This window comes from Dermacentor albipictus, chromosome 3 (genome assembly GCF_038994185.2).
Source record: "Dermacentor albipictus isolate Rhodes 1998 colony chromosome 3, USDA_Dalb.pri_finalv2, whole genome shotgun sequence".
Classification (NCBI taxonomy): domain Eukaryota; kingdom Metazoa; phylum Arthropoda; class Arachnida; order Ixodida; family Ixodidae; genus Dermacentor; species Dermacentor albipictus.
Window position 1 is genome coordinate 184,817,648 of NC_091823.1, and position 24,102 is coordinate 184,841,749.

At 46.3% G+C, this 24,102-nt stretch overlaps 1 protein-coding gene across 5 annotated transcripts in view; it reads right to left on the bottom strand.

The window, feature by feature from the left end:
* Positions 1 to 3,456: 3,456 nt before the first annotated feature.
* LOC139057669 (DENN domain-containing protein 2D-like) overlaps positions 3,457 to 24,102 on the bottom strand; it is a 614,144-nt gene continuing 593,498 nt past the window's right edge. For 4 of the 5 annotated variants that reach the window (XM_070536315.1, XM_070536318.1, XM_070536317.1 and 1 more), the window contains one exon: positions 3,457 to 7,966. In XM_070536315.1, coding sequence (XP_070392416.1) covers positions 7,963 to 7,966 — 4 coding nt within the window. In that variant the 3' untranslated portion in view covers positions 3,457 to 7,962. Of the gene's footprint in view, positions 7,967 to 18,455; positions 18,472 to 24,102 lie in introns of those variants that run through there. The other variant, XM_070536316.1, reaches the window with a different exon arrangement.

A 24,102-nucleotide genomic window follows, 5' to 3' on the forward strand; every position in this document is an offset into this window, starting at 1 on the left:
AATTTCTCGTAGGATCCACCTGCCCACAAGTTTGCTGGACAGCCTGGTAATCTGTGCCCGTTCCTGTGCCTATGCTATGTCACTCAGCGTGTTGTACACGCTTAATGCGTCCAGTGCTTGTGTGCATAGGTAGACCGATGGCTCTCTTGGCGACCTTACACAGGAACGCTTCAAGCTTGTCTCTCTCCACTTTGGACCAATAGTGCATGGTCGCGATGTACATAATTTGACTGATTACAAAGGCCTGTGCAAGTCTACGCAGGCCGCCCTCCTTGAGCCCGTGATGCCGGTTGGCTACTCATCTCAGTAGGCGTGTGGCGTTCTCAGCCTTCGTGGTGAGCTTAGCGACTGCGATGGTGTTCGAGCTGTTCACCTCTATTGTCATGCCCAACATCTTGATGTGACCGACCACCAGAATGGGAAATCACAAAATATGCTGCTGGCGTAAAGGCTGTCCAGTAAGAAGAAGAAGAAGAAGAAGAGCAAAACTTTATTCGGAGAAAGAACTTCGTTGCCCCTAAAACGGGGTAACGCCGTGTGGTCGGGCCCCTATTCCAAGGCACCGCTGGCCCTCGCCATCCTTTCTGCCCTGCGGACGAGCCTGAGCTGATCCCCAAGGGCGGAGCTGGATAGCAATGCCTCCCACCTCGCTCTCGTATTATTATCTTCTTGTTCTTCTGTGTGAGCTGTGCACTCCCATGTGATGTGGTAGAGCGTTGGTGTGCTCCCACACCACGGGCATATGTCCTTGTATGCTGTTGGGTAGTATATATGCAGTTTATGTAGGTTTATGTATGTGTCTGTTTGGAGCCTGCGTAACGTCGCTGAGTCCATGGCTGAAAGGTTCCTATGCGGGGCTGGGTAGAGCCTTCTGATTTCCCTGTAGTGTTGCAAGATTGCTTTAGAACTTGGATCAATGGGTGTCGGGTCCTCCACCATGTTGCCATGGGCAGCTCGGCAATTAGTAAAACCTGGAGCCACCTCATCTGCATGGAGGTTCCCAGTAACACCCTCGTGTCCCGGGGCCCATGTTATCGTTTGGGTATACCTGACGTCAAGGTCTCTGTTGATTTCGGTAAGTATCCGGCGTGCCCTCGCGCTGATCTGTCCCCTCTGATAGTTTCTACATGCGGCCTGAGAATCTGTGACTATTGTTAGTGGAGCATTGCGCTCTATGCCTTCTCGTATAGCTAAGGCGATGGCTATCTCTTCGGCTTCTAAAATGGTTGCTCGGGAAACCGAAGCACAGGCCGTGATTTTCCCTTTACGGTTTACGACAACTGCCACCATGTTCTTTGCGTTGGCCCGATATGGTGAAGCATCCGTGAATCGTGCAGTGTCCAAGTATTTTGTTGTTTTGTCTATGTATTCTGCTCGAGCTTTTCTCCTTCCTGCGTGTAATGTCGGATCCATGTTTTGTGGTATTGGTGATACCCCATACAAATCTGTAATCTGGTACGGTAGACCTTTGGCGTTTTGGTGTATTTGTATGCATCCTCCAAGGCCGACTCTTAGAAGAAGAGCTCTGCCGACTGTTGTTTGCGCCAATCGACTCCTCTGCGCTATGAGTTGGGCCTCAGCCAGCTCATGAAATGTAAACACAACAAAACCATGCAAACATGCACATGCTGCTTCTTACCATTTTACAGGCAGCCATGAGAAGGTAGAAGCGGGTGACTAGATCATGTAACCGCCTCTTCGATAAAAATAGTGTATCTAGACAATGAGACATATATCTCCCACTTTTTTAATTCATACAAAATGCTTGTTTGCTTTCAAAGTTCACTTTTTAAGAACAATATCTGATCACGAATATACTCGTAATGCTTCACACACAAAACAATTTCTTACCTTGTTGTGTCCATGAAAGGGTGGTATTAAGAATAATGTTTTGGCAGCCTTGTTGGCAGTTTGACAGCCTCATTCAGTGAATCCTTAACAGGCACTCTGCAACACTTTTTCAAGAAGGAAAACCAAACTACTGAGTCTGTAGGTTTGCCCAACCGATGAATTCTCCCTACCGAGTTGCAGGTTACATTAAGTTCCTGTGAAAAGATGTCCCTGAAGACCTTTTGCTTCAGATCGTTAACAGTTTCGGCACTGCCCTCTTGTACCCCAAAAACAATCAAATTTGACCGCCTGATGCGGTCCTCTAGGTCAATGATTTTTTTATGCAGAAGATTCACCAATTTTCAAGGGATGCAACGCGAGCACCTTGTTTATTGATTTCGTCGAAACGTAACGCCATATCTAACATTAACTTTTGCATCGTGCTTTGCTGAGTCCTAAGTGCCGCCGCTTCAGCGGTAAGTTTGTGTTGCCCTTCCAACAGTTTTTTCAGAAGGTCTGCTGTCTGTGGGCCAGGGTTCAACTCTACGTCGCCACAAACAAGAAGCTGGCACACACAATATAAATTGTACGCTATGATAACGCACTGTTGTGGGCATGGCACGTCCAATATACTGCTGCAATCACTTCCGAGTGTAGTAAAGTATGAACTAACCTGCACGATACAGAAGCTTCCCTTTGATAACTCAAAGGGAAGCTCATTACTTTTCGAAGTGAGATCAGGATGCCTTAGAAACCTATAAAGCGAGATATAAGGAGGAAGAAGCATGTGCTTGCTGCGGTAAAGCTAGGGAGACGATGGAGCATGTTTTATTAGAATGTGAAGAAATCTGCCCAGCGACCAATTTAGGCACCACTGGCCTCCTTAAAGCCCTTGGGTTAGCGAGAGCAGGGGAAAAGTAAACATGCCCGCAATAGCGATTAGTGAGAGGCGATCGAAAAATTGGTAAAGGAAAACTAGGGAACCGACAAAAAACGGAGACATACAATATCAAAGTTCGCAATAAGGAGTTAGAAAATTTGGTTATGGGAGTTCATAGTGTTTTTTTTTCTTTAACCTAGGTAGGACATTAGACAGTATAATAGCAAGAACTTGGTGGTGCAACCCAACGCCTCGTTCGAAAGGGGACGCTCATAACATCCATCCAACTAGCGGGAGCACAATAATAAAATAAGCAGCTGCCGAGCAATGTACCTTATTGAGCATGGTTCCTCGCGCATAGATTTGCCTCTGACAAAGAACATGTCCAACGTTGTACCTGAGCCGATCAGTGTGTACCATAGCGACCACAAGGACACCATCAGGGCCAAAAAATAATAGCCCACCAATGAAGAAAAATAACGACCACCGATGAAGACAATAAATGTCCGTGCGTACCTTTGATCCTGTCACCTCTGTGCTGAACAGCTTCGCTGGTCGTCCACCTTCACAGAGTGGAATGAAATTTATGGTTATTTGTAATGTCTTTTTACATTCTTTACATAAACTTCTGTTGTATTTCACATGCAATGCTTGCGTTCTGTTTGTTCTTCTTAAGTTGTATGCCCACTCCCCTCTGCGATGCCCATAGGCATTGAGGTAAAAAAATTAAGAAAGAAAGCTTGACGCACCGGATATAAAAAATTTTATTCTGTAAAATTAGTGGCATGATCGTGAATACTACAAACGCACATGACGCGTGTAATTTTTGGCAACTAGCTAAATTCATGTAAATAATGAGACAGATTATGGGTACACCAACGATGCGTGTTACACAGCGACTACACATTCATTAAGCTAAATTCAGCCTCTGGAACATGAAAAACGATAAGAGGAGTCATTATTCAGCAGACTTTGTTTTCCGCTCTAAATTTCTCATTGTAAAAGGATGTTACCCCCTCCAGACAAAGTTACCCTATTTAAAAGGGGGTTTATTGCAGCTCGTACGCGGGATCGCAAGTAGCGCTTGATCGCGAGTCCTAGGCTTTTTTTTTTCTTTATTGCCTTTTCACAAACGCAAACAAAAAGATCAAATACACGACATGTACATATTCTAAAAACACCAGCCACAGCTCGGCCAGTGTAAGGTGTTTAAAAGGGCTTCACAGAAGCCAATTGGTCTAGTACAGGAAGCCATTCCGGGGGTTCACATAGTGCTCTGAACAAGTCGCGTGTGTATATAATGCTCTCAACAAAATAGTGTCTTGCTGAGTGAGCCTGTAAATGACAATGCCTGATGTCCATTCTCGTCTTCCATACGCTGTGCATGCAGAGCAGCATTAGCATATCACTCGGCGCTCCCCCTGTTTCTGCACGTGGAAGAAACCGGATTCCAAAAGGGCTTATCGGCAATTCTTTTTTAAGTGTTCTTTGAAGGACGTCCCACAGAAATACGGAGTCATGGCAGTCAATAAAAATATGCTCAATTGATTATGGCTTATTACAGATTAAGCAGTTTACCGACCAAGGTACAAAAAGACCTTTGCTTTGTAACCATGGCTTTAAAGGGAGAGTGTCGGTATGTAATTGAAAAAAGAACGTTTTAGCAGAGGGTCTCACTGGCATTTTTTTAACGCGCTTTAGCACATCGCGCTCAGGACCTAGCCTGTAAGCAGCTCGGTAAACCGGTAATGGTAAAAATACATCGAGAATGTCAGAATACAAACGCTTTTTCGTGACATCACACAAGTATTCATATGAGAACCTTGCCTTGAGCAGGCGTACAGAAGTAACCACTTCAAGCAAATAAGGACTGAGCGGTCCAGCTCCGAAAGAAACAGATGATAGGACAAAGTCTGATAGATAATCCTGCAATCGTGCTTGGATCACAGTTCTCAAAAACACATCAGTCTGGTCCCGAACAAAGAAGAATCTGCTTACCAGCTGCTTGAAAAAAAGGTGTGAGAGCCCTAGCCCACCATTTTTCACCTTGTGAAACAAATTGCACCGGCTTGTGCGCTCCCATTGCGATCCCCAAATAAAGGTCGCAAACACTCGGTCGATTTTTTGAACCGAAGTTCTTGCCATGGCCATCACTTGCAACAGGTAGAACACATTTGCAATTAGAAACATATTACAAACGGAAGCTCTTGCGAACATTGAAAAGTTATGGCCACCCCATTTATCGGTAGCATTTTTGACGCGTTTATTTTCCTCAGACCAATATTCATCAGCATTGAGGTAGTTATTTAGCGGGACACCGAGGTACTTTCCGGGGGAGACGGTCCAATTCATATTACAGTACACCGCGGGTGTGCTCTGCCAGTTGCCATGCCAAAATCCCAGGCATTTCGGCCAACTGATCACGCTACCAGTTGCTGTGCTAGGCGTTCGCATCAGCAGCCCGAGCTCGGGTCTCGCGCAGCAGCGGCGGCAGTCCGCACAGCGCCACATGCATATAGCCCACTACAATTGCCCCCGCGGAGAAGAGGAGCCATCCTGGCGACCTAAGGGAAGGGCACGATAAGGGGGTCGTGGTACGGCTTCAGGCGGCTGACGTGAACCACGGCGGCGTTTGTCCGAAGATGGTGTCACCGGTCGACCACATAATTCACAGGCGATGTACACGCGACGACCCGGTATGGACCCTGATATTTCCGAGCAACCTTTGGGCTAAGGCCTGGAGATTGGAAGGGCAGCTGAAGCCAGACGTGAGAGTCCACGGCGAAGGACTGTGTGGGCTGCCCGTTGTCGTGACGATCTTTGTGAATTCCTTGGGTAGCCGACGTGAACGAGCGAGCCAGTTGGCGGCACTCTTCAGCAAGGCGAGCAACTTCGGAAAGAGGGCTGAATTTAGAGGCATCCGGATGATATGGTAGCACGGCGTCGAGGGTAGTGGATGGTTCACGTCTATAAAGAAGGAAAAATGGTGAGAAGCCTGTGGTAGCCTGAACGGCGGTATTATACACGTACGTCACAAAAAGGAGAACATCGTCCCAATTGGAATGATCAGACGCAACATACATAGTGAGCATGTCACCAAGAGTGCGGTTGAAGCGTTCCGTTAGACCGTTAGTCTGTGGGTGATACACCGTAGTGGTGCGGTGAATAGTGCGGCAAGCGGCGAGCAGCTCATTAATAACTTCGGACAAGAAGACACGGCCTCTGTCGCTGAGCAGTTCTCGCGGTGCGCCATGCCGTAAGATGAAATGCCGTAACATGAATGCGGCGACTTCGCGAGCAGCAGCCGAAGCAAGCGCAGCAGTTTCAGCAGAGAGGTACGGGGATCGATACCCCGCACCTCCACCAAATGAAAGGGGGTTTATTGCATTTCGTACGCGGGATCGCAAGTAGTGCCTGATCGCGAGTCCTGGGCGTTCGCATCAGCAGCCCGAGCTCGGGTCTCGCGCCGCAGCGGCGGCAGTCCGCACAGCACCACATGCATATTGCCCACTACATATTAAATTTCTGTCCGTGGGGTGCCTGTTTCTATGTTTCCCCTGTCTCACGTGCAGGTAACGCCAGAATAGAACACGCGCTGGACTTGAGCGGCCGCTCTCGAGGTCCCGCTACACCACGGCTGGCCAGCCTAAAGAACAGTAGCCACTGCAGCTAACCCTTCGCGGCTCCCCGGGCGAGCCCCAGTCATGCCCTCCCCGGGCGAGCCCCAGTGAGCGAGCCCCAGCCGTGCCAGCGTCAGCGCACCGACTCGAGCGACGTGGCCTCACGCAGTCCGGCAGATGTGCCGCGATTGTAGGGTGGTTGGAAGTGGTTGTCCATCTGGTTCATCCAGCTGGACAACCACTTCCTTCTCAACAAGGTTCCAGGCTCTGGCTGCCACCTCCGGCCCCGACTTCTACGACGACTTGCGGGCCGCCGTCCTTGCTCACTATGTTACCTCGAGCGCTCAGTCACAACCGCTCTCACCATTTGAATTGTTGCGTAATCCCGCGTTTTGTCGTCCCACATCGCCTGCGTCCACCCGTGCCGATGGTCAGTACGCGCCAGCCCCAGCATCAAACCTCTCCTCCGTCCGCAAGCCTCCAGCTCAAATGCAGCTGCGCGACGACTCTTTCCAACGAAGTCACTGGGCCAAACGCGAGCGCTTTCGGCTACTCTACGGCCCGCCTCTCTCCTTCCTTGGACGTACCCGCAAGCTGCCCGCTTTCCGTTCGGGGGCACTTGGCTCACCACCGATACAGAGGCTCGCCCAAACGCTCCGCTAAGCTCAAATCTCAGTCTCACAGGCACAGTGACGCCACAAGCACAACCTTCGCGATGCATTCAGCTACCACCGAAGTTCTGATGCTATCGGCACTCCAGATTTCAGCGCAAGCAGCAGCGGGCGGGCCTTCCGATGTTCTGTGCTCACACTTTACGCAGATGCAAGGCCTAGCGAAGTTTTGCAGGAGCCGCTCTACCATCTGGGTTTCTTCAGCTCGAGAATCACTTCTACGTCACAAAATTAATGACCAACACTTGCGTTATCTCCACGCAATCCCCCAGCTGCTTGACGGTCTACTTTTGGAGCTCCAACTTCTACAGGCCCAGGCATCTACGAGAACCTGCGGCAGGTCACGATTTCGCACTGCAGTACCACTGTCGCTGCACCTCTCTCACAACCTGCGCTGCCTGGTACATCTCTCTCGGATGGCGTGAACCCGACACTACCAACGACGACACCATCTGCACACTTTACCTATCGCCTCCAAATCAGGCGAAAAAAAGGGGGGTTCACGTGCAGGTAGCGCGAGAACACACTAGCGCTCCCGACCTGAGCGATCGGGGTGTCGTTCGCGATCCCACCGTGCCTGGCCGGCGCCGCCTCCCGCGCTGCGCTGCGCTCGTCTAGTCCGGGTCGCGTGGTCAGGTTCTTGCTCAAAACATAGCCACTTGAATAACTTCAAATATGTGCTAGAACAGCATTCAACTGAAATGGGCCATGGTTTTTCCAAGAAGTTTTTATACACAGGTCAGGCACGATCAAAAGATTTCGTTTTCCAACATATAGGCAGGATCACAATGCGAAATATTCCAATGTAGGCGCGTGACTGTGATGGCGAACAATACACAAAGGCACGTGGTCCCAATGGCATCAGTTCACTTCGTTCTTTTTCAAGTTGCACAGCTTCTCACTCGCACTGACAAGTCGTCCACTTCACTCGCGCTGAAAAGCCTTCAAGTTCCAGAACTTCTCACCTGCACAGACACAACATAGCACGCAGTAAATAAAAGATGAGTGTGCACCGCCGTAGCAACCATCTAAATTGCTGCTATAACAATCAAAACCAGATGAATGAGATATCACAGGTTCCATGCAAGCCTTATGTTAAACTATGCGTAATCTCCTGCGATCTCAATAAAAGAAAGAAATATCACGCACGATTAAGCGCTAGGCGGCAGGGTCGAAAAACAGGGTAATTTAGTGCGTCTTGGCACAGCGAAAACGGGGCACGCGGCGCTTTTTCTCTGCCGTCATCCAGCTTTACGCTCACGCGTAATGCAGCATGAGCCTGTTGTCACATATGTAAGAGCTGCGAGGACGTTTTCTTCCGGCGGACAGTACTTTGCTGAGTAGTTCTGAGCTATAAACAAAACTTACATTTTACTATTTATTTCACCATGTTAACTTTATTTCAATGCCACGAATTGAAGTGTGGGGTGCAGCGTGGGTGATGATCCTTGAGGGACGCCGTAGCAGAGCACCGCTATCTTTGGCTTAAGCTTGCATTTCGCCGCTCTCCAATGTGCCGAGGAGAAACTGGGTTGAAGAAGAGGAAGAAAATACCCTCTCAAATCAGCGACTGGTATATTTCTGGAGTCGTTTGATATTCGTTTTGTAAATGATAAGTTCAAAATGCAATGATGTCGTTGCAGTGGAAGCTTGCCACAGTTACTCGAGAAACGAGGCAGGCCCATTTGACGGACATCGGATCTAAAAAAATGTAATCGAAAGGTGGCCGGGTAATAAATACGTTTCACTCAGTGCCAGTAAATGCGCCGGTCTTATTATGTACTTATTTTATCCATTATGTACCTTGGGGTTAATTATGGCGTCGCTCTTAAAAGGAAAATGAACTGGCCCTGAAATTGACTGATTGCCGAGCGCTTCTGTGAAATAAGATGGAAGGACGCCGACGACACTGTTGTCCTTGTATTGCGTCCTATTCCACGCGCTGCAATTAGTCAATATTCAGACAACCAACTCTTTTAGTGGCTTAGAACGACAGAAAGCTGAGCTAGTTGGTAAGGATTCATTATGCAAAAAAGAAGTGAGGCGTGCAGACAGGACACAAGAGTAGAGAAGTGGACAACACGAACGCCGACTATCAACTGAAGGGAGCACTGAGGCGAAAAAAGAAAGACACAAAACTCCTCTGCGCATGCTCAGGAATGGTAACACCACATGTCAGTCGGGTACACGTGCCGGTTTACGTTAGAGATAACTGTTAAGGCACTTAATCTGTTCCTTATGTAAAGTAATCGAAGGCTGACTCACGCACGCACTTCCACCATTATAGATATGCCATGCCTCTACCATAAGACGCGTATCTTCATTCTTATGCCTGTACAATATCGCGCATTCATCTAATTCTGGCGTGCAGTTACAGTGTCGGCAATGTAGCGAAAGATTAGAAGGCGATCCACCGGTTAACGACCTTTTATGTTCCATTAGCCTCTGATTGATACACCGTCCCGTTTGCCCTACGTAGAACTGGCCACAGCTAAGGGGAATTTTATAAAGCACACCCATACGACAGTCAGTAAAACTGTTGTTCTTATTGTGCTTCACTGGACAAATATCTGTTCGTTTTTTGCCTTTTACCCGCTCCTTTTTATTCTGTACGGCAGCGCATATCTTACCTAGCTTATTGGGAGCAGTGAAAGCAACATTAACATCATATTTATTTATTTATTTATCATTTATTTATCACAATACCCACAGCGCCCGTAGGCATTACAGCGGGGGGGAAAAGGAAACAAAGAACCAATAATTAAAACAGGCAATACATAACATATACCCGGAATGCTGTCATACTCGCACATACACACAAAAACACTATCTTACTTCAGTGGGCGTACACAGTTTGAAAATACATCATTTGATAGAATCATTGCGATATCAGATGGTAGCTTGTTCCATTGGCTTATGGTTCTGGGGAAAATGACATTTTAAACGCTTCAGTTTTGCAGGCTATTTTTTAAACCTTATTTTCATGGTCCAGCCGTTCAGAAACGTAATCAGGCTTGGAAAAATGTTTCCCGGGATTTATACCTGTTCGAGAGTGGAATATGTTATGAAAGAGTTTCAGTCTGAGGTATTTCCTGCGTTGCTGAAGTGGCTCCCAACTGAAACTTTCTTTTGCTCTTGAAACACTGAAATTCCTAGTGTAGTTTGAATAAACAAAACGAACGGCTATGCTTTGAATTCTTTCTAAACTGTTGACGTCACGTGCCGTCCACGGATCCCACACAGCACACGCTGTCAGGATTGGGGGCTCAATCCCATCGCCCGTGGTCCTTTGCCAAGATTGGAGTACGGCATTAATTCGAAGGTAGCTGGCCCATGCCGTCGTCCAACTTATTTACGCTGAGGACGGTGATGAAGTGAAGAACTGCTTCTCATCGAGAACGAGGAATATGGGTTTATTTACAGAAATTAAATCAGTCTAACATGACTGCTTGAGAAAAAGAGTGTCAGTCCAACATGACTGCACGAGAGAAGTGTATCAGTCTAACATGACTGCTCAAGAGAAGTGTATCCAGCATTCGCACAACAACAGTTTTTATACACTCGGTCCGCCGGCCATACGAGGTGGCGACTGTTCGTTTACTCATCGCCAACTTGCGGCCGCTCCGCAGAACAGTTTACGTACACAAAGGCACACACATTCCGATGCCCAAACGACGGCGTTGGAGGGGTGCGTTCCGGGAAGTATCGGGGCCAATCTTGGGTAGCTCGTTGTCTTGCGTCACGCCGAGGCATGGGAAGCACCAAAATGCGGCTTTCCCGCGGCAGCTTGTCCATGCGTATCAGATCAGGTCCGCGCTGGAGAACTCCGGAACCATTGTTCGCACACCGAACTCGTTCCGTCACAATGTCGATGGGGCTGGTGGAAGGAGGCGGTTTTCAGCACAAAGGCCGCTTCTTCGAACGCCTCCTAGCTGCAGCGACGGTGAGGGGGAGATGCGCGTCGTGTCGCCCAGTCGTAACTGGGTGGCAATCTCGCCTTGCAGCTCGCCATTCTTAACAGTGGGGGATGCGCGTCGTGTCGCCCAGTCGTAACTGGGTGGCAATCTTGCCTTGCAGCTCGCCATTCTTAACAACGCATAATCCAGAACAGATCGGACATTTGATTTGTACAAAGATACCTTTGTCTCCAGTGGCAACTTTTTGCATTTCTGCGCAGGAAACCTAGAAAGCGGCATGCTTTACTTGTGATATGATCAATGTGACGGCTCCAAGAAAGAACAGGTGTGAAATAAATGCCGATATGTTTGTGCTCCTAAACCGATATTATCATGGTTGAATTCAAAGAGTAACAGAAGTCATGAGGGGTTCTTTTCCTCGAGAAACGCATATGAACGGTTTTTTTCATGTTAATGTGCATATGCCACTTGTTGCACCACTCATTTACCTTGTACAGGTCATATTGTAAAACATTGCAGTCATGTGTAGTATGAATAGTCCTGTACAAAACACAATCATCGGCAAATAGCCTGATTTGCGATGAAATACCGGAGCAAATATCATTTATATAGATAAGAAATAAAAGTGGTCCTATGACTGATCTACTTGCAACTTTCTTAAGCCTGTGCGACACTGAATGAATGTACGGAATAGCCACTACTCTTTTTTTTTGCTATTACTGCTTTCTGTAATCACGTCCGTCCCTCTCGAAACCGACTTCTTTAGGCGCTCAGCCACACTGGCCACCGGTACACTAGGATAACCTGCTTCTAATAGGCGCCAAACCTGCGCATTAAAACTGGCGCTCATTTTGTGCATGCAGGATCTGGTGAGGGAAGACTTAAGGCACGACATGGCAATTCCGTTTTTTACTACTTTGGAATGCTTGGGTTGAAAGTTTAGCAACGGCTTTGAAGATCTTGGGGAGTACTGCCAACAAACATGATTTTGTTCGAAGATCAAGGAAATGTCAAGAAACTGAATTACGCGCCGCTGAGGAAATTTCTTGGTAAACTTTAATCCTCCCCCATAAAGTTTAAATTGCTCACTTACTGAGGTAGCAGCGGAATCAAATTCTTCCCTATTGCAGAAAATCAGATAATCATCAACGTAACGAAATATCTTGATAACGCTATCACCTAAGGCTTTCTCTAAGCAGTTGTCAACCTTACTCAGGTAAATGTTGCTAAGAATAGGGGCAACCTTTGAGCCAATACAAATGCCTGATTTCTGCAGAAAAACGCCATCTCTCCACCCAATGAGCGTCGACTTCAAGTGCATTGAAAGAATTTCTAGAAAAGCTCCCGTGGAAACACCGCATCTGTCAATAAAAGCCGACTCTTGCACTTGTTCTTCAATGCACTCATTTACGGAATTTAGCAACCCGTCATGCGGCAAGAAATAATACAGGTCTTCGATATCCATACTAAAAGCTGTACAATCACCAGGATTTTCCTCTCTCAAATACTGAACTAGTGCCTGAGAATTACGTAAGCAAAAGGGGTCTGACAAAACTAGTGAAGCTAAGCAGTTCTGTAAGTAACTAGCGACACAGACCTGCCACGTCCCTTTCTCTGACACTATAGCACGAAAAGGGATTCCTTGTTTATGGGTCTTGGCCGAGAAACACAGTTCTAAGGTGAGGGATTTAGCTTTCTTGACATTACAGACAAGCCTATCATGATTATGTCTTGACAAGGGGTCAACCGCACGTGGCTTAACTACCGATGGCTTGAGTTTTACTGGCTGCAAATTCTTTTCTATGGCTGAAATCGCTTTTTCTGAAAACATGTCATCTGGCACAATTACGAAATAACCTTCCTTTTCAGATATTACTGGTCTAAGTTTATGCTCCACAAGGTAATCAACTAACGGTCGGACAGGGTCAGGCGTCTTAAAATGAGAATTTGATTGTTTAATGCTAGCAGTGCAATCCGAAATACAGCGTGAGCGTTCTTCTTCCGGGACGAACCTGGTTATGCAGTGCGGTATGCTTAAAACGTCAACGGGTTTTATGTTAAACTTAAAACAATGCTTAGGACCTAAAGCAAGGATTCTTCTATGGTTATCACTTACGATGGCGTCTCCAAGAACCAGTACGTTATTTGACGGTGAATTATTAGAAAGCCGTTTCCTCTTACTTTGTTGAAGCTCCGGAAGTTTCATCCTCCATAGGAAGTCCGCGTGTTGCACGGCTAACTTATTCCAATCGGCGTAGGGGCGGTTCCAATGGCGACCGTCTCCCAAGGCCACGCAACAGACCCTTAGACACGCCTGGTAGAACCTAACTTGGCGCCACGATTCAGCGTAAAGAATAGCTCCAATCCTCCTGGCATGCCCAGTTGATGGTTGAAGGAAGCCGCACATCATTTGAACTTCCAATGGGACAACACGATTACGACTAAACCACGACATGGTTCTAGCGCGGAAGATACATATCACAATTAACGAAGCTAACGAAACAGGATTGTGCAGATAAGTAGGGGAACATGGAAAAGGGCTCAGAGTACTAGAAATGAAGCTTAGAACGACAGAAAGCTGAGCTAGTTGGTAAGGATTCATTATGCAAAAACGAAGTGAGGCGCGCAGACAGGACACGAGAGTAGAGAAGTGGACAACACGTTCATGTTGTCCACTTCTCTACTCTTGTGTCCTGTCTGCACGCCTCACTTCTTTTTTGCATAATGAATCTTATAGTGGCCCTGAAATTGTAAGTGTTTTCGGAAACTGTTGTTCAACTCTTAAGTTACTTTCTTGATTGCCCGTTATGCTGCGCGGCAGTCACCGATCAAATTTCCGTCGTAGCTCCACCCCTTATATATAGGCTAGAAAGGTTCCCCTAGTGTCGGGAGCGGACGCCCTTACCCGAAGCGCCGGAGAAACCGATTCTGATGCTTGGCGTTGTAGTTGCTGCGCTCCTCTGCAGCGGGTTATATTAGTTATCAGGTGCAACAAGCGGGGAAAAAACTTGGGTGGGCGTTACGCATTTGTGGACCGCAAGCAATTTAACAACAGAGAATAATAATAATAATAATAATAATAATAATAATAATAATAATAATAATAATGATGATGTTTATTGCCACAAAATATACAAAACAACACAAGCAGGCCGGTTTGAGCCTTAGTTGGCTTGTAGGACCGTGCCTATGAATATGATAGACAAGGCAAAAAAATATACATAAATTGATGAGACATGAAGAAAAAAAAATAAAACGAATGACAAGAAATTGAAAAGAACAAGATAACATTTGGTTATCTACATATAACAAAAGTTGAAGAGGCAAATATTGCGATGCAAAAAAATTTAAAAGAGGTTAATTTTACTGTAGCTGTTTAAGAAGTGTTTGAGCGTGCTTTATGATGTCGCGTTAAAAATTTCTTCCGGTAATTTCTTAAATATGACAGGCACATAAGCACAGCGTCTGGCCGCGCCATACCTTGTGGCTGAACGCGGAACTACATAACGGACATGTTTTCTAAGCTCCCTTGCGGCGGCACTTTTTTGTTTGAAAGCGGAATTCCAGAAATGTTTGACGACAACTGTTTCTATAAGTAATGAATGGAAGTTCGGTAGACCAAGTTCACGGAAGATATTTGCAGATGTTACTATAGAGGAATTGTATGCAACATTTTTAAGAATGTTTTTTTTATAATCCGGTCTACCCTGCATCTCCAACGATCAGAACAAAAGCCAAAGACTGTAATGCCGCATCTCAACACACTGTAACCTAGGGCATGTGCTATAATCTTTTTTACAGTCAAGGGCGCAATACTTTTGATATTAAACAACAGCCACGCTACTGACCTCAGTTTCGAACAAATAAGTGATAAGTGATGTTGTCACGATAAATTACTATCGAAATAGATTCCGAGATATTTAACACAATCCACGGATGGGACTGGCGCACATTTACAATGAACACAGTCTGACTGATGCAAGTAGAGAGGCATGTTAATAACTGTAGTCTTAAATGGGGAGCGAAAACAAACAAGTTTGTTTTTTGGGCATTTACAACAATTCCATTATTAGAAAACCAAAGCATTGCTTTGTACACGTCATTTTGCAACATTTCAGTGGACGTTTTATAAGAAAGGTGTTTCGCTAATAATACAGTGTCGTCATCACACTGGAATACTGAACATTTCGAAATTGCCAAAAGAAGTCGTTAACGAAGATATTAAACAACAATGGCGACAAAATGGACCCCTGAGGAACTCCAGCTTTTACCGGCAGCTTAGAACCAAATACGCCCTTATCGTCGGTAGAGACCACCTGAAATCTGTTGCTCAAGTAGTTTTCGAGAACCTTGTAAAAAGGCCCACGAAATCCCCAAAAATGCAGTTTACATAACAAGATTTGATGATTCAGGGTGTCAAACGCTTTCGCTACATCTAAAAATAGCGCACATGAGAAAAGATTCTGATCGAATGCCGAGAACACTTCATCTCAAAATTCCTCAAGCAGTGCCACAGTACCACGCCCTGAAATAAAGTCAAACTGTCGATTGGTCAGAATAGAAAATTTTTTAAGAAAAGAAGCAATAATCCTGAGCAATAATCGGCAATATAGAAATTGGCCGATAGTTGTCAATAGCATCTTTCTTCCCTGACTTGTGTAGTGGTACAACAACTGCAGTTTTTAAGCATTTTGGAATTTCGTCGCCTTCCAAAAAACCATTCAGTATACGCAGGATAATATCTGACAGCGCATTGAAATTCCTTCTGATGGTGTGTAAAGAAATTCCATCATATCCAGTGGGCTTGTTAGGACGGAAACTGAAAATAATTTCTTTCAGATCACCCCTCAAAAGTTTCGGAAGAAAAGCCGACGCAGATACGGAATGCCCGAACGGCGGAGTGCTTGTATATGGAGAGACGGCCCTTTGGGACGCTTTAACAAAGTGCCTGTTGAAAGCATCAGCCACTGTTGTGCGAGGTTGTTGAAAAGCACCGAAAATAGACCGGTTATTGGAACTCACTCCTCTGAGATAATTTACCAAAGAACAAGCTTTGATAACATTATTTGAAGATTGTTGGAATTTATAAAAAACGTAACGGCGTTTGGCGGCACGCAGAAGAGCAACAACTTTATTTCTTGCCGACTTGTATTCTAATCGCAGTCCTTGGTTTCTGGGATTTCTTTTGCAGTGTTTCCACAAGTTGTCTCGATACGAAATGGAAGCAAGAATTTCCGTGTTCATCCAGCAGTGACCCTTTCTTATCGGCTTTGCTATCAGCCGTGTGCAATTTAAGTCAAAATTTTTCATTTGCATACAGAACCTTTCATATACTTTGCCCGAAGAATCTTCTTTGGTTATGGATGCCCAGTCAAACGAAACGATAAGGTCATCAAGCTTGGATTGATTGACAGTAGGGACAAGGCATTTACGCTGCCCAGATCCAGTTTCCACCGTTGACGTTCCAGACGCGTCTGGTAAAACAAAACGGCATGCTACAAAATAGTGGTCTGCCATCCGTTGTAGAATAGTACATGACCTAAATGAACAGCTGGGAGCTCTGACCACTATGTGATCTAAACAATATTGCACTAGGCTATTATTAACTAATTCCGCTCTAGTAGGAGCTGCAATTGTACATTCCAGACCATAAGCGGACAACGTAGATAAATAATCACAAGCAGTCACTTTTTCAGGGCATAAAACATTGATATTGAAGTCTTCAATCAAGCAAAATTGGTCCACTGAGCTCCACTGCCGCAGAGCTTCTTCAAGCTCAACAAGAAACCGTGAAAGGCTGCATGAGTGTGCTCGATAAATCCATAAGATATGGACAGAAAATGACCTCTTACAAACTTTGACCATCATAGATTCGGCATGTACTAAAGATGCATCAACAGAAGAAACTTCACAGTTGTCGTTTACATAGAGAGCAATGCCTCCGCCACGACGCCCGCTTCGTGTGACAAAATGTGCGGAAAAGCCCTGCAAGGTAAACGCATCAAGGCAAGCCTGGGAAACATTGATTGCTGTAATCACAAATACGTCTACAATGTTAGCTGCCGATTCAGCCAGAAATTTAAATTCGTCCCAGTATTTGCGCAGACTTCAAATATTAACGCTCACAATGGTAAAATCTTCATCAGAACTGCACGAAAATTATTTTTTAAATGAACTGAAGTCCGGTAGTTCACTGAAAGAAAAAGGCATGTTGGCTAAGCAATGTTTTCCAGGTCTGCTTGTTTACGAATTCGAACAAGAGACGCTGTTTCATTCTTTTTCACGAAGATCTTGCCTCCTTTCGTCCAACAAAACTGATAAACCTGCTCCTTTGCCTTCGTTCTCGCTTTCCAGAAGAGATCACAGTTAACTTCGGTCAAGTTATCATTGAAGTAGATCTTTGGAAATGATGCACTTTCACGTAGTTTCTTCAGTTTTCCCCGCACTTCAAGCCATTTTTCCTTCCAAATTACAGATTTAAAGCGTACCCAGACCACAGGTGTACCACCTATTTTGACTTTTAAGCGGTGTACGGCTGCAATATCGTCAGACGAAAACCCCGAGAGGTCCAGATTTGCTGCCATTTGCGTGATTGTTTGTATTAGGCTTTCATTACTTTTCAATGGCAAACCGTGGATCTCAAGATTCTTTAGTCTGCTGTACTGCTCACTTTCATTTTGGTTTTGTTGTAGCTTTTGTATTACTACTGCCTGTGTTAACACCGTTGTTTTCAGAGCTTCCAGTTCAGCGAAATCAGACATTTGACGTTCCTGAATGACCTGTTGTTGTTTCAAAACAGAATCATAGTGCTCAGACAAAAACGACACCGATCCTTCTAGTTCCTTAACTGATTTCGATACAGCCTTGAACTCTTCCTGTAGCAATAGGAGAGAATCAACCTTCTTATGCAGAATGGGCAACGATTGCAAACTTTTTCTGATTTCCCTTAGCTCATCCAACAGTGAAGACTCAGAAGCACTGTTTCCCTGCAGTTCAGCCTCTGTGCCGCTGTTTAGTTTCTTGTTACTTCTGTACAATTTACAGACCCACGCATCTCTCTTAGCATTCCCCATAGTAGTGAAAGTGTTAGGTGCTATTCCAGAACATGACTTTCCTAGATGATACGAATATTTGCAATGAGCACACGACATTAATTTTCCATCAGTAGACAGAGCCTTATGACAGGAAATGCAGCTGTCATCTTTTCCCATTGTACAAGCAAACTAGTTAGATAATATAAACATATGCTAATATACACCAGAGGGGAAACTACAATACAGGCGTTAGAAGGGGGAAAACTGTTCGTCGAAGGAATTCTTGTCGAAACCCACACAGCTAGTATCGCTCACACGGCGAAGCGCAGAAATCGCTAATGGCGCCACGTAACTGTCACTGGAACTGGCAGCTTGTGTCGCCTCGCAGAGAACAGTCCAGAGCGACTACTATGACGAGCAGGGGGGCGAGGCAGGCACTTTTACGTTGAGAGGCAGCCCGCAGCAAGCAGAGGCGCACGCGCACTAGCGTTGCCCGAGGTAGCTGAGTGCTGCAGTAGTCTTGCGGAGAAAAAACAAATAAAAAAAGCGGTGCGCGTGCTTACTGGTCGACCAGCAGAGGACGTCATATAATAATAATAATAATAATAATAATAATAGAGAAGAATAAAGAGTTAGTGGAATGCATAAGCGCTGATATTAAGGGTTTTGCTGAAGATATCCTATTAGGCGACATGAATGTCCACATGCAGGATTTAGATGGCTATACCGACAATAACGGGAAGTCAATGCTGGACCTTTGCGAGCAACATAACCTCGTGATCCTGAATACAGGGCCTAAGTGTGAAGGACAGATCACGTGGGGAGTGGGAAACCGGCAATCGACCATTTATTACTGTCTGATGACAGAAGGAATTCATGATAAGTTGAGAGAAATGGTCATCGATGAGGAAGGGTTTAACAAAGGATAGGGAGTGACCATAAACGCATCATTTTGAATATGGGATATGTAGTTGGGAAAGAGAGCAAGGAGAGCAAAATGGCCAGTCCAAATTTGAACGCTGGACAAATAGCAAATACAGTCACTAGAGTTGAGGAAGAACTTGGTAAATGGCCAAGTAAAGAGTGGGAATATGGTGAGCTTCTAAGTGTGATAACGACAGAAATACGGAAAGGGAAACAACATGTTCGTTGGAAAGAAAAAAAGTAACCCAAAAGCTGGTGGAACAAGGAGATACGAGAAACGATCGCCGAACGACAGAAAGTATCTCGAGAGCACAGGCAGGCAAAGAAGGCGCAGTTGCCACAGGATGAAGTAACCAGTAAATGGGAAATATTCCGGGAGAAAAAGTCTATGGTTCAAATACTGCTGCAAGCAAAATTAAAAGGTGAAAGTGAACGTTGCTTGTCAGAAATCTGTGAGAAAAACGGCGCACCTAGAATATTTTGGAACCACCTAAAATTATTAGGCAGGAAGTCAACAACAATACAACAACATATCCTAGACGAAGATGAAAACAGACAGGAAGGAGAAGCGGCAATAAATTACATCCGAAAAGCAACAGCCGAATCTTTCCAAGGCAATGACCAGTTTGTACTTGATGAAAAAAAGAGCATGAAAGAGACCCAAGTGGAAAAGGAGCTGGTGCTGACAAATTTAAACTGGAAGAAAGCGGAAGAGAAAATTCCTAAGCGCACAGCCACAGGGCTAGACGAGGTTTCCGTTAGGCTGGTAAATGAAGTAGGACCAAAAAGTAAGGAAGCTCTGGTGAAAGCAGTGAAAAAAAAAACTTTAAAAGATAGACGAATACCAGACAGTTGGCGACAAAGTAGAATGAATTTAATTTATAAAGGTAAGGGGCAGAAAGACAGAATTCACTCGTATAGACCGTTGACCATTACATCTGTAATATACAGGCTAGGAATGCAGGCAATCAAATTAGAGCTTCAAGCATGGGCAGAGAATAATGGCATCTTGGGAGAGCTTCAGAATGGCTTCAGAATAGGTAGGCGTTTGGGTGATAACTTGTTTGTTCTTACTCAGTGTATTGAAATATCAAAAACAGAAAGCAGACCGTTGTATGTGGCCTTTTTAGACATTACAGGTGCCTACGACAACGTAAACCGCAACATTTTGTGGGATATTCTGGAAGGGGAACGCTTACGTAACGATTGCCTACAGCTTTTCAGATAGATTTACCTAGAAAGTACCGTTTGCGTTGAATGGGAAGGGATGAGGAGCGAGGAGAAAGTTCATATTGCTACGGAATAGTATATTACCAATGACGAAGAGGCGAGCAGTAAGAAGACGACGACGACGATTAGAGGCTAGCGCGGGCTGTTGCCTCTTGGCCGAGTGCGGCGTATTACGTTGTAAATATACTTGTATATAGCTTTTCATCTGCGTCTTCTTACGTAACATATCTGGTGGAGGTGGACGTTCCCTGTACCTCGTCACCGAGCTTCGCAGTGGACAGTACGTCGAGCCTTCCTTCATGGCTCCCGGCGACGACAACCCGACTCAGCCACCTCCGACACCTGCTGCCACCTCGACGACCTACATCACTCTCCCCGCTCCCCGTGATCCTGGCGTATTCTCGGGCAAAGATGGGGAAGATGTTGACGACTGGATCAGCCTGTACGAACACGTCAGCCGCAATAACCGGTGGGTCCCTACTATCATGCTCGCCAACGTAGTCTTTTACCTCGGTGGCACACCTCGAGTTTGGTATCGGACGCACGAAGATGAGCTCACCAGTTGGGATTCGCTCAAACAAAAGCTCCGAGATTTGTTCGGCAACCCCTACGGTCACAAACTTGCCGCGCAGAAGGCGCTTTCCGGCCGTGTGCAGACGTCAACAGAGCCCTATGTCACGTACATTCAGGACGTCTTAGCTCTGTGCCGCAAAGTTGATGCACACATGCCTGAGTCAGACAAGGTATCCCACATCCTCAAAGGCATTGCCGATGACGCCTTCAACTTGCTCGTGTTCAACAACGTCGCGACGGTGGATGCTGTTATCAAAGAGTGCCGCCGCCTGGAACTCGCTAAAAGCAGACATATCGATCAGCAGTTTGCCCGTTTGCCCAACACCCCAGCGACTTCTTCCTGTGCCGACGCTCCTCGTCCCAACAACACCGGCGATATTACCAAGATCGTTCGGCGTGAGATTGAGGCCGCCTATCCGGCTGCCTTCGACTCCAGCCCCACCAACGCACCGGCAGTCACGGTTTCCCTGATCCAGGCAGTTGTCCGCCAGGAGTTCGAAAACATGGGCCTTCACACCATCTGCTCGGCCCATCACCCTGATAGCCATCCGGCTTCTTCGATTCCGTCCCGTCCCGCATCTTCTTACCCGCCACGTTTCCGTAACCCATCTGAATGGCGCACTGCTGACGACAAGCCCATTTGTTTTCACTGCCGTCGCATCGGGCACATTTCTCGGCACTGTCGAACTCGCTGGACTTCCCCGACCCGGTCTGCTTATACTGCCTACTCTCGCCCCTCAGGCGGCCCTTCTCGTCACTATGCCGCACGCTCCGATAATGCCGCCACTGACTCTCCTGCGCCGAACCGCCCCTATTCTCGTTCACCTTGGCCCCAACGACGACAATCTCACTCTCCCCACATATCAACTCAATATCAACAAGGGACTGAGGCAGGGGTGCCCTTTATCCCCGCTGCTGTTTATGATGTACATGGTGAGGATGGAGAGGGCGCTAGAAGGAAGCAATATTCGGGTTTAATCTCTCATACAAAGAGGCGGGTACAGTAATACAGCAGCAACTCCCAGGTTTATTTTATGCGGACGACATTGTGTTGCTAACTAACAAGCAAAGTGATTTGCAACGTCTGGCTAATATCTGTGGACAGGAAGGCAACAATTTAGGTTTGAAATTTAGTGTTAGAAAATCAGGTGTTACGGTACTCAATGAAAACAGTGAACAGACAGTGGAGATACAGTGCCAAGAAATACCTCGGGTAACAGAATTTAAATACCTTGGTATATGGATAAACGAAGGCAATAGACATATGGAAACAGTAAAAAACACTAACAGTGAAGGGGAAGAGAAATGGAGCCATAATGAAGCACAGAGTGCTATGGGGATACAATAGATACGAGGTGATTCCGGGTATGTGGAAAGGTGTAATGGTTCCAGGATTTAGTGTTGGAAATGCGGTTTGCTTTAAATCAGGGGTACAATCAGGACTCGACGGGAACTAAAGGTCAGTGGGTGGCCTCGCACTAGGCGCTCACGGGAAGACCACAAATGAAGCTGTGCAGGGTGATATGTGTTGGACTAGTTTTGAAGTGAGGGAAGGTCGCAGTAAAATTGAGTATGAAGAACGGCTGAGGAATATGGAACAAAGTAAATGGGCTGGGAGAGTGTTCAGGTATCTGTACAGGAAAAACATTGATTCACAGTGGAGGAAAAGAACTAGGAAGCTTACCAGCAAGTACGCGGCCTGTAGGGTGGACAACACAGCAACAAAGAAGCTCAAGCGGGAAGTCAAAGAGGCTGAATTAATCTCATGGGTGGCGGCAATGGAAAAGAAACCTGCCATGAGTAACTACTTAAGAGGAGAAAACGAAATCAGGGAAAGAAACCATTTATGATGACTCAAAGGAAAGCTCATTACTTTTCGAAGCGAGATCGAGATGCCTTAGAACACGCACCTATAGAGCGAGATATAAGAAGGAAGAAGCATGTGCTTGCTGCGGTAAAGCTAGGGAAACTACGGAGCATCTTTTATTAGAAAGTGAAGACGTCTACCCAGCGGTCGATTAAGCACCACTGGCCTCCTGAAGCCCTTAGGTTCAGAGGGAGCAGTGGTAAAGCAAACATGTCCGCAATAGACATTAGTAAGAGGCGACTGGAGGATTGGTGGAAGAAAAGTAGGGAAACGACAAAAGACGGAGACCTACAAAAGCACAGTTCGCAATAGGGGATCAGAAAATTTGGGCGTGGTAGTTCAGAGTGTTTTTTTTTTCCTTTTTCCATTGTTTAACCTAGGTAGGATATTAGGCAGTATAGTAGCAAGAGCTTGGTGGCGCAACCCACCTCCCCGTTCCAAGGGGGATGCTCATAATATCCATCCATCCATCCATCCATCCATCCATCCATCCATCCATCCATCCATCCATCCATCCATCCATCCATCCATTCATTCATTTATTCATTCATTCATTCATTCATTCATCCATCCATCCATCCATCCATCCATCCATCCATCCATCCATCCATCCATCCATCCATCCATCCATCCATCCATCCATCCATCCATCCATCCATCCATCCATCCATTAAACAGATGAGGTCGCACAGTCGATTTCTATGGCGTAGGCGCCAGATTGCGTACAAGGTGATCACGTGCCGGTTTCATTGATGAGGGGCAGCAGCGCACATTTCACTGGCGCGTTGATAACCGGAGTTATCGGTGATGACAGCTGCTCGTGGGTGACGATGGTTACGAGCACCTGCGTGGCGAAGAGCAACGGGTAAGTTGTCTGCATTGTGGTACAGCAACCGAGCCCAGAAAGCGGTGTCGACAATCGCGGCAGCTTTCTACTTGGCGGGAGCCCTAGTGTCAGTGCCGATGGGACCTTCCACAGAGAATCCAGCATCCAGATGTCGCATGGGGGCGCTGACACAGATGAGTTTGCACAATCGACTCTTATGGCTTAAGTGCCAGATGGCGTACAAGGTAATCACGTGCCGGTTTCATTGATGAAGGGCAGCAGCACACATTCCACTAGCGTGTTGATAACCGGAGTTATCGGTGATGACAGCTGCTCGTGGGTGACGATGGTTACGAGCACCTGCGTGGCGAAGAGCAACTGGTTAGTTGTCTGCATTGTGGTACAGCAACCGAGCCCAGAAAGCGGTGTCGACAATCGCGGCAGCTTTCTACTTGGCGGCAGCCCTAGTGTCAGTGCCGATGGGACCTTCCACAGAGAATCCAGCATCCAGATGTCGCATGGGGGCGCTGAAGCAGATGAGGTTGCACAATCGACTCTTATGGCGTAAGTGCCAGATGGCGTACAAGGTAATCACGTGCCGGTTTCATTGATGAAGGGCAGCAGCACACATTCCACTGGCGTGTTGATAACCGGAGTTATCGGTGATGGCAGCTGCTCGTGGGTGACGATAGCCACGAGCACCTGCGTGGCGAAGAGCAACGGGTTAGTA